The 16,721-nt window shown below is 35.4% G+C and overlaps 1 protein-coding gene across 1 annotated transcript in view; it reads right to left on the minus strand.

Annotated features, from left to right (window-relative positions):
- Nucleotides 1-2,691: 2,691 nt before the first annotated feature.
- HDAC2 (histone deacetylase 2) overlaps nucleotides 2,692-16,721 on the minus strand; it is a 36,047-nt gene continuing 22,017 nt past the window's right edge. Inside the window, exons 9-14 of the mRNA XM_077162701.1 lie at nucleotides 9,187-9,327; nucleotides 8,859-8,967; nucleotides 7,963-8,093; nucleotides 7,041-7,196; nucleotides 3,744-3,801; nucleotides 2,692-3,078 (exon numbers count right to left, since the gene is read on the minus strand). Coding sequence (XP_077018816.1) covers nucleotides 3,048-3,078; nucleotides 3,744-3,801; nucleotides 7,041-7,196; nucleotides 7,963-8,093; nucleotides 8,859-8,967; nucleotides 9,187-9,327 — 626 coding nt within the window. The 3' untranslated portion in view covers nucleotides 2,692-3,047. The remainder of the gene's footprint in view (nucleotides 3,079-3,743; nucleotides 3,802-7,040; nucleotides 7,197-7,962; nucleotides 8,094-8,858; nucleotides 8,968-9,186; nucleotides 9,328-16,721) is intronic.

A 16,721-nucleotide genomic window follows, 5' to 3' on the forward strand; every position in this document is an offset into this window, starting at 1 on the left:
GTACTGGTACAAGGATGGTTGTATTGACCAGTGAAGTCCACCTGAAGGTCAAAAATAGACCTGCACATCTATGGCCAATTGATTTTTTTACCAGGGTGCCACATCCACTCAACTAGGAAAGCAAGTCTTTTCAACAAAATGGTGTTGGGAAAGCTGGATATCTATATGCAAACGAATGCAAGAGGACCCCTATCTCACACCATATACAAAAATGAACTCAAAATGGATCGAAGACCTAACTATAAGAATCAGGACCATAAAACTCTAAGAAAATGTAGGATATTCAAGATCTTGTGGCAAGCAATGCTTTCTTAGACTTCATATTCAAAGTACAAGGAAAGAAATAACAGGATCTCCTCAAAATTAAAAACATCTGTGCATCAAAGGACTTTTGCCTATACAGTAAGTGAAAAGACAACCTAGTCAATGGGAGAAAATATTTGGAAACCATATATCCAGAGATTTAATACCAAAATTATATAAAGCATTCCTAAAATTCAACTTTAAAAAGCACATATAAAGATGCTCAATATCACTGTTGGGGAAATGCAAATCAAAACCACAATGAAATATTGCATACGTACTAGAATAACCACCATTAGAAAAAAAAATAAAAGCAAATGAATAGAAAACTACAAGTGTTGGAGAAAATATAGAGAAATAGGAACACTCATTCATTGCTGCTTTATATAAAATGGTAGTAGTTGATATGGAAGAAAGGTGGCAGTTCCTCAGGAAGCCAAGTATAGGATTACCATATGATCTGGCAATTCCACTACTAGGTATATATACAGAACTGAAAACAAGGACTTGAACAGGTATTTATACACTGATGCTCATTACTACACTATTCCCGACTGCTAAAAGAGTTAGCAATCCAAGTATATCCACCAACTGATGAATGGGTAAATAAAACATGGTGCATATGTACAAGAGCATTATTCAGCCACAAAAAGGAATGCGTCCTGATGCATGCAACATGATGAACCTTAAGGATATTATGTTGAGTGAAATAAGCCAGATACAAAAGGACAAATACTACTATGATCCCATTGTTATGAATTAATTCAACAAGCAAACTCACTGTTAGAAGAATGGGGCGTTGAGGTTTTTGAATAGAATTTCTATTTAGCTTATGGTAAAGGTTTGGAAATGAATGGTGGAGATGGTAGCATGTTGAGTATAATAAACAACATTCAAGTGTAGGTGAATGTCACTAAAAGGGGAAACTTTACCGTGCATGTATTGCTAGAATAAAAATTTTAAGGTAAAACATAGGACCGTGCAACACAGGACACTCTGTTGTAGATGATGGACCATAATCACTAGTACAACTATAACAATTTATAAAAAATAACAATACTGATACAAGGTGGTAATAATAGAGTTGGATATGGGGAAAAATACACCTTATGTAAATAATGGATGCTAGAATCTTTCAATTGTAACAAAGGTAACTTGTTAAAAAAAGCTACAATTCTTTTAAAAAAAAAGGACTCATCAAGTATAAAAAAATATTCTACACCAATGCAAATGGTGGAGGGGTGTACCAGAATCCTGTATTTTATGCAGATTGTTTTGTAAACTCACAACTTCTCTAATAAAAGTAAAATAGTAATAATAATAAAGGTCCTACCCAACAATGGGTCCATACCCACAGGAATGGATCAAGGCCAAGCTCATGCCTGGGTGTATGTAGTAAAGGCATGCCAAGTTTTGTCTAAGAGCAGGTTTCATTTGAGATTGACCTAACATACTGGGAAGTTCTGGTTAACCTATTCATATGGTCAAACATAACCACAGAATTCCTTAATTGGTATTTAATCAAAGTCGGCAGAAAAAACTTAGCAGACAGCTCACATACATAACTTACAGTTTCCTTTTCTGATTATAGATTTCTTCCTTCGATTCATAATTTCCATTTTCAACTTTTGGAAATCTTTTCTCTGGTTCAGCTCAGAATTATTTGAGCTGACAAGATGGTAGAATTCCTATTACAATTAGAGTTCTCAGAAATTCTCTTCTTAGCTGTGCTGTGATATACATTCACACAAATAATCAAGACCTCATTACTTTATAGCAGCATTCTTGGAGGTAAAATTAGAATCAATACATAATGGTTAAATATAGAATGTGGATTATTATAACAATTTAAGTAATCCATGAATATTTGGTAACATCGTGTACTTGGTGTGTATGTGTGTGGAATCATTGCTTACTTATGTGCTACTCTACTCCTGGCAGAAAGAAGTTCCTTAATATTCCACCTAAATGCCCTTCATATTCACTTGGTAACTTTTATGTTGAGCCTCAGTAAAAAGGCTCTTAACCAAATATATTTTTATGAAGGTTAATGTTTTATAGTGGGTAGTGGAGATAGTTATCTAGATTCTAAAATAGAAAAGAAATAATACACCTAAGGATTAATACTACATATTGGCAGTACTGCAGCTTATATAAGGTGCATTATATTAAAAAAGGTGTTTAATAATAGCATAAAATTCTATGGTTACTTATAAATCTGTAAATGAACTTTATATCATCTAAAGTGTGAAGTAAACTGAAGAAACAAGCAGATGGGCATCTTTCAAGTTGTAATCAGTATCTTTCACCCCTAAGCGTCTCCCAATTCTACACAGCTGTGTCACTAGTCTCTAAAACAAGATTTCAGGTTACAATAACAGACAAAAGACAATCCAAGTACAATTTTTTAATAAAGATAGTTACAAAAGATGGATGGAAAAAATCAGCTCAGAAAGGCCAATTACTTCTTTAATAGATCAGTTTTTTGACATAATAACACATCAATTTTAAATACTTTCACATATAGCATGGTAGAGAAAAAAAATTTTGCTTCATAATTAGAAAAACTCACAATAAAACTTGCCAAGAAAAACAAAAACGAAAAAGCCATTTTGAAAATAAATACAGTCCATGCCAAAGTAGTATAAAATGAAGCCAGAAGTCTTCAAAAAGAAAACATTTTTCTTCCCAATATTTTCTCACTTTTTAAATGGTTTCCTGAAACTGGTTTAAACCTCTCAAATTCAAGGATTGTTGAGCTGTTCTGATTTGGCTCTGTTAAAAAAAGCAACACAAAATATTAAAAATGGCACAATCTCAGTTTAAATGCACTGACCTATTGGTCAGACCCTGGCTCATGCTAAGAAAAATGTAAGCTGATAATGCCTAAAGTTTTTGGAACAATGAACCCATTAATCTCTTAAGTCGTTTAGTGGTTTTACAATCTATTAAAAGTTATCCTGCGAAGGCTAGCAGAAAATAATGTGTGGCCAACATTTACATGATTTCTGGCAGTAAAAAACCTCACTTACGTTTTTACTTAAAAAACCGTGTTATATTAGCTTAGTGTTTCTTAAACATACCTTTCTCACAATAAGAAATCACATATATAAACAAGAGCACTATGAAAGATGAGTATCTACATTTTAAAAGTTAATACCAAAGTCTCAGATACAACACTGATTTATATTTAATTACAATACTGATTATTACCATTCTTTATAAATTTTTTTAAGGCAAACTAAATAAATAACAGGTGTACAGTTAATAGATGACACATATATTGTTTTATCAATCAATAGAAATTAAAATTTAGAGTATTGCTCTCAGGTGAAACTGAGTACTTCTCAAAGGGATGTGTATATACATATACACCCATATCAAATAAATGTGTTTATTATTTTTAAGGTATATAAAAATTACTAAATAATATCATTTACCCTTTGGTATCTGCTTTTTCACCACTATTGTCCTTGGATTTATCTTCTTCTTTAACATCTAAAAATAAAAATTGGAAAAAGATTAATATATAATATAAAATGCATACAAATGCACTTTACTGTTAAAATATAGAAAGCTGTCACATACATTTTCACTATTCATTCAAGAACTAAACAAGACTTTCACATTAGATGCTGGGTTACAAGGCAGAGATATGAGGTGCCAGCATAACCAAGTCCCTGCTCTTTCAGAGCTCACAGTTTTGTGGAACCATAGCATTTCAAGTGGATATGTGCTGTACAGAGTGCATTTGTAAGAAGTACTTGTGGGAACTTGGGAAAAGCTTCCATAAATAAAGAACTAACATATGAGAGGCATCTGAAAGAATGAATATACTCTGGATAGAAAACGATGAGAAATATATCAAACAGGGAGAGAACTAAAAAGGACTCTAAGTTAAGAAAGAATTGGCAGATGGGAAGGAAGAACTAAAAGAAGGCCAGTGTAGCTGGAGTATTGTGAGAAAGGGGGAAGAGTTAGACAAGAGGACCAAGAGCCACAAGGAGAGGCCAAATCCTACTGCATATACCTTTACTTTTTAACCCTCACTGTAAAATTAAACACTGAGGGCGGGCCGCGGTGGCTCAGCGGGCAAGAGTGCTTGCCTGCCGTGCCGGAGGACCCCGGTTCGATTCCCGGCCCCAGCCCATGTAAAAAACAAACAAACAAACAAAATATAATAAAACAAGAAAATGTTTAAAAATGTTTCCCTTCCTTCCATCCTTCCTTCCTTCTCTGTCTTTCCTTCCCTTCCTCCCTCTCTCTTTAAAAAAAAAAAAAAAAAAAAAAATTAAACACTGAAAGTTTTCAGTTTTAACAAAATAGTGTATTAACAATAAAAACTCAAGACTGAAAAAATCAAATCATTCCAACTATGCAAAATTTTTATTAAATAAGTAAATGAATCAAAGTGCATTTTAATAAGGATAGAGTAAAACCTCAACATTGTTGTATTTTACAGACATTCAGGGAAATAGTCTGATCAATAAGACAAATACGTATGTTGAAAATCTGGATTTTATATATGTTTCAACTTCCAGTCTAATGTTGCCTATGTAAACTCAGCAACTCTGAGAATCAAAATGAGATGGATGAGGGCAGTTCAACAGTGGCTCAGTGGCAAGAATACTCGCCTGTCAAGCTGGAGACCCAGGTTTGATTCCCAGAGCCTGCACATGCCAAAAATAAATAAAATAAAAAATAAAAATAATATATATATATGAGATGAAAAACAGATGGGAAAGGAATGGTCCCAGATCTTGATTTTCACCTACTGCTTTTTAAAAACTTTTTAAAAAGTTGTATAATATAACATATATATATATAAACCAAAGGAAGAAAAAAGCAATAGTTTTCAAAGCACTCTTCAACAAGCAGTTACAGGACAGATTCCACATTTTGTCATGGGCTACCATACCATCTCAGATTTTTCCTTCTAGCTGCTCCAGAACACTGGAGGCTAGAAGGAATAAAATATTTATCATCAGAATCAACTTTTTTTTCTCTTTTCTGTGAAAAATAACATATATACAAAAAAGCAATAAATTTCAAAACTCAGTGCAACACTTAGTTGTAGAACAAATTTCAGAGTTTGATATGGGTTTCAATTTCCTTATTTTAGGTTTTTACTTCTAGCTGCTCTAAGATACTGGAAACTAAAATATCAATATAATGATTTAGCAATTACACTTGTTTGTTAAGCCTTACCTTTTCTTTGTAACTCCACCATCACCTTTGATCTTTCTACCACTCTTCGGGGGATTTGGGCTATGCCTATACTAACTTTTTCATGTTGGAACGGGCTTGTCAATATGGGGAAGGGAGACGGAACTAGGCAACGCTCTGAAGAGGCTAGCCTCTCTAGGTTTCAGGACTTATCTGGTCCAGGGACCCATCTGTAGGTTTATCACCCATTGATTTTCAATAAAAAGATTCCTGGTATAAAATAAAGGAGTTAAAAAATCTATTAAACCCAGTATTAAAAGTGTAGAGGAGCAAAACACTAGAAGATCTATGACTGGGCAATTAAGTTAGATGAAAATGTACTTCATTTTTAGCTAAAATATCAATGCAAGACAAGCACCCTAGAGTACCCACTTTCTCATATGGAAGATGGAAAGAGAAGAACTGAAAGATGCAAAGAAATACCAAACACCAAGAAAGGACAAGAAAAGTGAGAGAAAAGAAAAATACTAGGAAAATCCTACAGCTGAGGTTCTCCTCACCTCAATCACAGTGGGGGAAATTTCAAGATCTCAATCGGTACACTAGAGCAAGAGGAGCCTGTGGAACTATCACTGTAATGCACTGATCAATTAAATTATAAATGGTAGAACTATAACCTATGGAGAAGAGTGAATCCATGAGTTAAAGAACAGAACCAGATGCGTCAGCTATGCTAGACTAGCCAGTGAAGTGAAAAAGAAAGGCAGCTTACTCATATAATTCCAGTATGATATATAGTAAAATAATGTTGAACCACTATCTCATGAAATAGTTTTCCTACATGTTACAGGGTAAAAACTCAAAGGCCAATGAAAACGTGTGGTCACAATACCTACAGGTAAGTATTAGGAATCTCTTATAATTCAAACATATCTACCTGCCTTTTTTAAAAAACATAACATACAAACACGAACATTCTTACATATGATCATTCCATTCTTGGCATATAAATAACTCAAAGTATTATCGCATAGTTGTATATTATATTCATCACCACGATCACGTCTCAGAACATTTGCATCAATCCAGAAAAAAATAAAAATTTGTGCATACCATATCCCTTCCCCATCCCCAATCACCAGCATTTCGATCTACTAAATTGATTTTACCATTTGTTCCCATTATTATTTATTTTTAATCCATATGGTTTTACTCGTCTGTCAATAAGGTAGATAAAAGGAGCATCAGACACAAGGTTTTCACAACCACAAAGTCACATTGCGAAAGCTATATCATTATACAATCATCTTCAAGAAACATGGCTACTGGAACACAGCTCTACATTTTCAGGCAGTTCCCTCCAGCCTCTCCATTATACCTGAACTAAAAAGGTGATATCTATGTAATGCATAAGAATAACTTCCCCAGGATAACCTCTCAAACTCTGGAATCTCTCAGCCATTGACACTTGGTCTCATTTCGCTCTTTCCCCTTTTGGTCAAGAAGGTTTTATTAATCCCTAGAATGAGTCCCAGCTCATTCTAGGATTTCTGTCCATGATGCCATTTTACCTGCTTTTTTGTCCTCTGTTTCCTTCTTGTCTTCTTCAATTCTAGCCTTCTTTGCTCCTTTCTTATGATCAGCCACATTTCTACGACCTCCTTCTCCTTCATCCTCAGAATCTGAGAATTCTTCATCACAAGCTATCCGCTTGTCTGATGCTCGAACTGATTATAAAGATTTTAATAAATTTAGACAGACAATCACAGATTTAAATATCATCATGCATTCATGTACAAATGCACCAGCAGTCACCATATTTCTAAGTATAGGGATAATAAATGTCTAATGATTTTAAGATATGAACCGAACATGTGGTTTGCTCAGACGTGAAAACTGAGCTTTGATTTAGAAAGAAAGAGTTCGAAAACACAGGAAAAACATTTGGGGACCCTGGTCAAAAAAAATATATGGAGGAAAATGAACATGTTTCTCTAACAGGGGGTGGGAATGCTTTACCTAAAAACTAATCTTTTGTTTCAGAGCTGAGGGGATAAAGACAAAAAAAGATACCAGTAATACCGAACATGCCACCAAATTATGCCTACACCATTATGCTATAGAGCCAGCAATTATATTAAGTGGAATGAGAGGTTACAGAATTAAACAGAAGGTGCTTAATATTATTCAACTCATTCTACTTTGAGTAAACGGAATATCTTCCAGTTTATTACCAAATATACTTAGGTGGCAAATTTTTTGAAATCTACTTTCAATTTCATAAAAATCACAGGAGAGTCACATAAATTGAAATTGCTCACACTCAAATCAGGATTTGAAACATCAGGACGTGAAATCTACAGATTAAAAATGTAAAAAATGACAACAGAGTTCACGAACTTAATCAATAGCGAATTTCTTAGGGCCAGAAAAACTTCAATTTGTTAGTGTCGCTTTAATTAAAAGAGAAAATACATCAAGGCTTTAACTTACTGGAAATTCTCTTGTCTGGATCTTCTCCATCTTCATCTCCACTGTCTTCATGAACAGCATCTTCTGGAATAGCTTGCATTTGGACACCAGGTGCATGAGGTAACATGCGCAAATTTTCAAATAAGCGCTGTCTAAATTACATATGCAACATTATTAGACAAAATTCATTTTCTTAGAGTCTCTCTAATATGTAGGAGCAAACATTAAACAATTTCATTTTTTATCTAGATTTTTACCTATGAACTAAAATAACTGACATACAATGACCACTGATACTTTATATATATATTTTTTGTATGGGCAGGCACCAGCAATCGAACCCAGGTTTCCCACATGGCAGGCAAGAATTCTGCCACTGAGCCACCATTATACCACCCGATACTTTACATATTTTAACTCATATAATCCTTACAACTCATAACAAGGTAAGCATTATTATTATGACCCCATTTCAATGTTGAGGAAACTTACACACAAAGACACACTAACTTATTAAATGTCTTATAGTTAGTAGTGGTATACTATCCAGGTAACTGGGTCAATGTGCTACAAGGTTGCTCATTTAAACACTTTTAAATGAGCTACAGCTTTATCAAAACGTTTCAATGAAAATATATTTCACTTTCATATAAATCAAAAAAGGATACAATTTATAATGACCATTTCGTTTAAAATATATTTTGACCAATAATAGGAAATTCTGGTTTTGAAGCCTGAATATTTTCATTCACTTAAAAAAATAAATCATTCAATAATTTCAAAGTTTCAAATTCTCTTGAAGACAAAGAAACATTTGGCATACAGAGTTAAAATGACCTATTGCATTTGTCTGTCTAAAACCTCCTAAAGCTACATCAAAATGAAATGTTTATCAAAACAATTCAATGATTTCTTACTTTATCTTTTCCATATATTCAGGAGTGTTCTGGTTTGTCATGTTTGATGGACTAATATGAAGTTTGAAGTCTGGTCCAAAATACTCAAAGTAATCATTATATGGCAACTCTATTAAAAACATAAAATAACATTACATATTAAAAGGTCATTTTTTTGCACAAAACCAAGATTCAGGTCAGGAAATATTTCAATTCTAATAGCGGACAATTGAATTCACTAAGGGAATGTTTTCCTGTTTATATAGCTCTGGAATTCTACTCTAATCATCCACCATCTATGTCTATATACTGACAGCTCATAAAATAAAAATGTAGTAAGAACACTTACCATTGGGAATCTCACAATCAAGGGCAACTGCAGTCTCATATGTCCAACATCGAGCAACATTACGGATTGTATATCCACCTCCCCCAAGCATCAGTAAGGGTAAGTTGAAAGTTTTTACAACTTCTACACATTTAGCATGACCTAACACAAAGAAAATTTAGGTAATAACAAATCTGCATACCGTAGCTGCTTAAAAATAATTCTAAAATGAATGCATAACAAATTTTACTTAACTAAAATGGTTTTCTAAATATTTTTAAACAAAGTAATATGTAAAAATTTCAAGGAATTGCTAGCCTGAAACTATAAACATTTTTTATTACATTATATAAGACAAACCATTTTTAGCAAGTACCCTGATAGAAAAAGCAAATACACAATTAAAATCAAAATATGAACATATTGATATTTTATTAACATAGGAAGAGGTTCATGTCAAAGTAAGTGGGAGAAAATAAAGTTACAATGAAATATTTATGCACAATCTAAACCAATCTTTTTTTTTTTTTAAACTAGTTTTCCCTGTAGACATATATAGGAAAATGATGAAGGCTGTATAACAAAGTTTTAGTAGCGGGGTACCTTTATTATGAATAATTTTAACTTACCTAAGATTTTGAAAACAAGACTATTTATTACTAAAAAAGTACTTCAAAACTTTCTATGTGGAGAAATTTGAACATAAAATTAAATGTGGCATAAGAACAAGTATTTTTTCTGGATAAATGTCACAGTTCAACAACCAGAAGTTCCTAATAACTTCAAGGAAATGTTTCATTTAGGTACAACTCAAATAAAAAAGCAAACAAAAATACCGCAATTATAGAAAAAATTCATGTTTGTTGTATAATATTTGAAAATAAAAAAGGTACAGAAAAAAAATTACTCCTCAAATCCTATCATCCAAAGATACTTTTAGAAAGTATATTCTTTTGAATTCTTCTGTCAGTTAATTTTATAAAGTTTAGTTACTTGTTTCCATCATACAATTGTATATTTTGGGTAATTTCATTCTGTATTCCTCAAAAATGAGTTTAAGTAGTTGCATTCTGATTCACAACCCAATTTTTATTACTTCTACTACTAAAAAAACATGAATTTCTTGTACTGGGTGAAAAACATTAAGATACTTTTAAAGAGGGATAAAAACAACAAAAGTTAACCTACAAAAGTTTCCCAGACCATGGGCCCCCCACTTCCACACACACACACAAGTTAACCAACAACCTTCCAAGCAAAGATGGCTGGCTAACTAAAAAAATACTCTTTTCCTTCATTCTAAAACCTCACACAAACAAAATGTCAGTAAAGAAAAATTTTAAAAGCTCAAAATTTGTTTAAAAAAAGTAAAAAATGGTAGAAAATAACAGTATCAAAACAACTTGAAGGTGGACAGCAGATGGATAAAAGGTAACCAATTTTAGGAGACCTGAGAAATCTAAATTGAAGCTAGCAGTGGAGAAAGCTTAGAATCAAGTTTAACATTTATAACAGATGTCCTAGAAACTCGTGGCACTAGGGGGTTCCCTGAAATGAAGACAGAGTAAAAATGTCTAGGAAATAACAGATCCTGAGATTCTCTTCCCACCTCTACATATCAGGGAGACTGTCTCCTCTGCTCATACTAGATACTAGAGATTTATTCTCTGGATTAAACATAACAGAGTATTTCTGGACATGGGACCCCAGGCAAGAACACTATACTGAAGACACTACCCGCCTTCCCTTAATTCCTAGAATTCTATAATAGCTAGATATCCTCAGAGCCAGAAAATGAAACTTTGTTTTGGTGCACTTAGACCAGTTTAACTGATAAACCTTAAGATACTGATATGAAGTGGTTCCCCCGAAATGGCCCTACCAGCACCCTCCAGAGTCATGCTTCTTATTGGTCCTATTTTGCCCCTCAAGATTCACTGGGCCGGCTGGAGACATTTTTGGTTGTCACGATTGAGAGATGGGGTGCTAATATTGGCAACTAGTGGACAGAGACCAGGTTTGCTGCTAAATATCCTATAATGCACAGTATAGCCTCCACACACACAAAAGAATTAACTGTTCTAAATGTCAAAATTGGAGATGTTGAGACTCTGCTCTACAGTAAAGTCCTCAATGACATATTGCATCAATGGACCTAGTTTTCAGCAAAATGTAAGTGGACAATGTGGGGTTGCCAAAAATCTAAAGAAAGGACTTCCGAAGATGGCGGCTTAGTAAGGCGCGCGGGTCTTAGTTTCTCCTCCAGAACAACTACTAAAGAACTAGAAACAGTACAGAACAGCTCCCGGAGCCACGACAGAGACCAGACACACAGCGTACCCCATTCAGGAACGGCTGGACCGGCTAAGAGACTCCGCTGCGGTGAGGTCCCCGAGAGGCGCGTGCTTCCCCGGGCCACGGCGGCTGGCGGCCGGAGCCCCTCCCTCCCTCCTTCCCGGGCCGGCTGGGAGCTATGGATCGGTGGTTCCCCAAGCCGCGGCGGCCGGCGCCCCACGCACCTCCCCCAAGCCGGCTGGGAGCCTCAGAACAGTGGTTCCCCAAGCCGTGGCAGCTGGCGACCCTACCCCACAGGCGACTTCCCGGAGGGAAAGGAAAGAGTCTCCAACAGTAGTAGAGACTGAGCCCAACCTAACACCAATATCGGCATTAATGAACAACTTCTGACTACTAAAAATAGGCCCTCAGCTCAGGCGAAAGTCACCGATTGGGCTAACTGAAAAAGAGGAAAGGGGGCGAAACAGAGCCTTCTGCGGCTGTTTCTACAGAGGCTTCGTTGTCTCTGGGCTCAGCGCTGGGATTACACAGGTTGCAACTGCCCCACACGCAGAAACAGGCTGCTTTCAGGGCTCTCTACCACCTGAACCTTCCCTGCAGGAGGGGTGAAACGCAACTCAGGTGGAATCCCTCTCTCAAGGAATTCAGATTCCAGGACTTCACAATTTGAAATTATTAAAACCAACCTACAACCCTTCCTCTGTCTCCACCACTCACCCAGCAGTGAGAGTCTTCCAAAGTTAAAGGAGCCACAACATCTTTTTTGCTGGTGGGACCCGCAGACAGGCAAGCACCACATACTGGGCAGGATAAGAAAAACAGAGCCCAGAGACTTCACAGGAAAGTCTTTCAACCTGCTGGGTCCCACACTCAGGGAAATCTGATTAAATGCCCAGACGCCAGCAAAAAATAACAAATCACACCAGGAAAATCGAAGATATGACCCAGTCAAAGGAACAAACCAATAGCTCAAATGAGATACAGGAGCTGAGACAACTAATTCTGAATATACGAACAGAAATGGAAAACCTCTTCAAAACCAAATCAATAAATTGAGGGAGGACATGAAGAAGGCATGGGATCAACAAAAAGAAGAAATGGAAAGTCTGAAAAAACAAATCACAGAACTTATGGGATTGAAAGACACAGTAGAAGAGATGAAAAAAACAATGGAAACCTACAATGGTAGATTTCAAGAGACAGAGGCTAGAATTAGTAAACTGGAGGATGGAACATCTGAAATCCAAAAAGAAACAGAAACTATGGGAAAAGAATGGAAAAATTTGAACAGGGGCTCAGGGAATTAAATGATAATATGAAGAGCACAAATACACGTGTTGTGGGTGTCCCAGAAGGAGAAGAGAAGGGAAAAGGAGGAGAAAAACTAATGGAAGAAATTATCACTGAAAATTTCTCAACTCTTATGAAAGACCTAAAATTACAGATCCAAGAAGTGCAGCACACCCCAAAGAGAACAGACCCAAATAGGCGTTCTCCAAGACAATTACTAGTTAGAATGTCAGAGGTCAAGGAGAAAGAGAGGATCTTGAAAACAGCAAGAGAAAAACAATCCATCACATACAAGGAAAACCCAATAAGACTATGTGTAGATTTCTCAGCAGAAACCATGGAAGCTAGAAGACAGTGGGATGATATATTTAAATTACTAAAAGAGAAAAACTGCCAACCAAGACTTCTATATCCAGCAAAATTGTCCTTCAAAAATGAGGGAGAAATTAAAACATTCTCAGACAAAAAGTCACTGAGAGAATTTGTGACCAAGAGACCAGCTCTGCAAGAAATACTAAAGGGAGCACTAGAGTCAGATACGAAAAGACAGAAGAGAGAGGTATGGAGAAGAGTGTAGAAAGAAGGAAAATCAGATATGATATATATAATACAAAAGGCAAAATGGTAGAGGAAAGCATTACCCAAACAATAATAACACTAAATGTTAATGGATTGAATTCCCCAATCAAAAAACATAGACTGGCAGAATGGATTAAAAAACAGGATCCTTCTATATGCTGTCTACAGGAAACACATCTTAGACCCAAAGATAAACATCGGTTGAAAGTGAAAGGTTGGGAAAAGATATTTCATGCAAATAACAACCAGAAAAGAGCAGGAGTAGCTATACTAATATGCAACAAATTAGACTTCAAATGTAAAACAGTTAAAAGAAACAAAGAAGGACACTATATACTAATAAAAGGAACAATTAAACAAGAAGACATAACAATCATAAATATTTATGCACCGAATCAGAATGCCCCAAAATACGTGAGGAATACACTGCAATCACTGAAAAGGGAAATAGACACATCTACCATAATAGTTGGAGACTTCAATTCGCCACTCTCATCAGTGGACAGAACATCTAGACAGAGGATCAATAAAGAAACAGAGAATTTGAATATTACAGTAAATGAGCTAGACTTAACAGACATTACACCCCACAACAGCAGGAAACACCTTTTTCTCAAGTGCTCATGGATCATTCTCAAAGATAGACCATATGCTGGGTCACAAAGCAAGTCTCAACAAATTTAAATAGATTGAAATCATACACAACACTTTCTCGGATCATAAAGGAATGAAGTTGGAAATCAGTAACAGGCCGAGTGCCAGAAAATTCACAAATACGTGGAGGCTCAACAACACACACTTAAACAACGAGTGGGTCAAGGAAGAAATTACAATAGAAATTAGTAAATATCTCGAGGCGAATGAAAATGAAAACACAACATATCAAAACCTATGGGACGCAGCAAAGGCAGTGCTAAGAGGGAAATTTATTGCCCTAAAATGCCTATATCAGAAAAGAAGAAAAGGCAAAAATGCAGGAATTAACTGTCCACTTAGAAGAACTGTAGAAAGAATAGCAAACTAATCCCAAAGCAAGCAAGTGGAAAGAAATAACAAAGATCAGAGCAGAAATAAATGAAATTGAGAACATGAAAACAATAGAGAAAATCAATAAGACCAGAGGTTGGTTCTATGAGAAAATCAATAAGATTGATGGGCCCTTAGCAAGATTGACAAAAAGAAGAAGAGAGAGGATGCAAATAAGTAAGATCAGAAATGGAAGAGGAGACATAACCACTGACCTCACAGAAATAAAGGAGGTAATAACAGGATACTATGAACAACTTTACGCTAATAAATACAACAATGTAGATGAAATGGACAAGTTCCTAGAAAGGCATGAACAACCAACTCTGACTCAAGAAGAAATAGATGACCTCAACAAACCAATCACAAGTAAAGAAATTGAATCAGTCATTCAAAAGTTTCCTAAAAAGAAAAGTCCAGGACCAGACGGCTTCACATGTGAATTCTACCATTCCAGAAAGAATTAGTACCAATCCTGCTCAAACTCTTCAAAAAAATCGAAGTGGAGGGAAAGCTACCTAATTCATTCTATGAAGCCAACATCACCCTCATACCAAAACCAGGCAAAGATATTACAAAAAAAGAAAACTACAGACCAATCTCTCTAATGAATATAGATGCAAAAATCCTCAACAAAATTCTAGCAAATTGAATCCAGCAACACATTAAAAGAATTATACATCATGACCAAGTAGGATTCATCCCAGGTATGCAAGGATGGTTCAACATAAGAAAATCAATTAATGTAATACACCATATCAACAAATCAAAGAAGAAAAATCACATGATCATCTCAATTGATGCAGAGAAGGCATTTGACAAGATTCAACATCCTTTCCTGTTGAAAACACTTCAAAGGATAGGAATACAAGGGAACTTCCTTAAAATGATAGAGGGAATATATGAAAAACCCACAGCTAATATCATCCTCAATGGGGAAAAATTGAAAACTTTCCCCCTAAGATCAGGAACAAGACAAGGATGTCCATTATCACCACTGTTATTCAACATCGTGTTGGAGGTTCTAGCCAGAGCAATTAGACAAGAAAAAGAAATATAAGGCATCACAATTGGAAAGGAAGAAGTAAAACTATCACTGTTTGCAGATGATATGATACTATACATTGAAAACCCGGAAAAATCCACAGCAAAACTACTAGAGCTAATAAATGAGTACAGCAAAGTAGCAGGTTACAAGATCAACATTCAAAAATCTGTAGTGTTTCTATACACTAGCAATGAACAAGCTGAGGGGGAAATCAAGAAACGAATCCCATTTACAATTGCAACTAAAAAAAAAAATACTTAGGAATAAATTTAACTAAAGAGACAAAAGACCTATACACAGAAAACTACAAAAAACTGTTAAAAGAAATCACAGAAGACCTAAATAGATGGAAGGGCATACCGTGTTCATGGATTGGAAGACTAAATATAGTTAAGATGTCAATCCTACCTAAATTGATTTACAGATTCAATGCAATACCAATCAAAATCCCTACAACTTATTTTTAGGAAATAGAAAAACCAATAAGCAAATTTATCTGGAAGGGTAGGGTGCCCCAAATTGCTAAAAGTATCTTGAGGAAAAAAAACGAAGCTGGAGGTCTCACGCTGACGGACTTTAAGGCATATTATGAAGCCACAGGGGTCAAAACAGCATGGTACTGGCATAAAGATAGATATATCGACCAATGGAATTGAATAGAGTGCTCAGATATAGACCCTCTCATCTATGGACATTTGATCTTTGATAAGGCAGTCAAGCCAACTCACCTGGGACAGAACAGTCTCTTCAATAAATGGTGCCTAGAGAACTGGATATCCATATGCAAAAGAATGAAAGAAGACCCGCATCTCACACCCTATACAAAAGTTAACTCAAAATGGATCAAAGATCTAAACATTAGGTCTAAGACCATAAAACAGTTAGAGGAAAATGTTGGGAGATATCTTATAAAACTTACAATTGGAGGCGGTTTTATGGACCTTAAACCTAAAGCAAGAGTACTGAAGAAATAAATAAATAAATGGTAGCTCCTCAAAATTAAACACTTTTGTGCATCAAAGAACTTCATCAAGAAAGTAGAAAGACAGCCTACACAATGGGAGACAATATTTGGAAACGACATATCAGATAAAGGTCTAGTATCCGGAATTTATAAAGAGATTGTTCAACTCAACAACAAAAAAGACAGCTAACCCAATTACAAAATGGGAAAAAGGCTTGAACAGACACCTCTCAGAAGAGGAAATACAAAGGGCCAAAAGGCACATGAAGAGATGCTCAATGTCCCTGGCCATTAGAGAAATGCAAATCAAAACCACAATGAGATATCATCTCACACCCACCAGAATGGCCATTA

Source organism: Tamandua tetradactyla, chromosome 5 (assembly GCF_023851605.1).
Source record: "Tamandua tetradactyla isolate mTamTet1 chromosome 5, mTamTet1.pri, whole genome shotgun sequence".
NCBI classification, from domain to species: domain Eukaryota; kingdom Metazoa; phylum Chordata; class Mammalia; order Pilosa; family Myrmecophagidae; genus Tamandua; species Tamandua tetradactyla.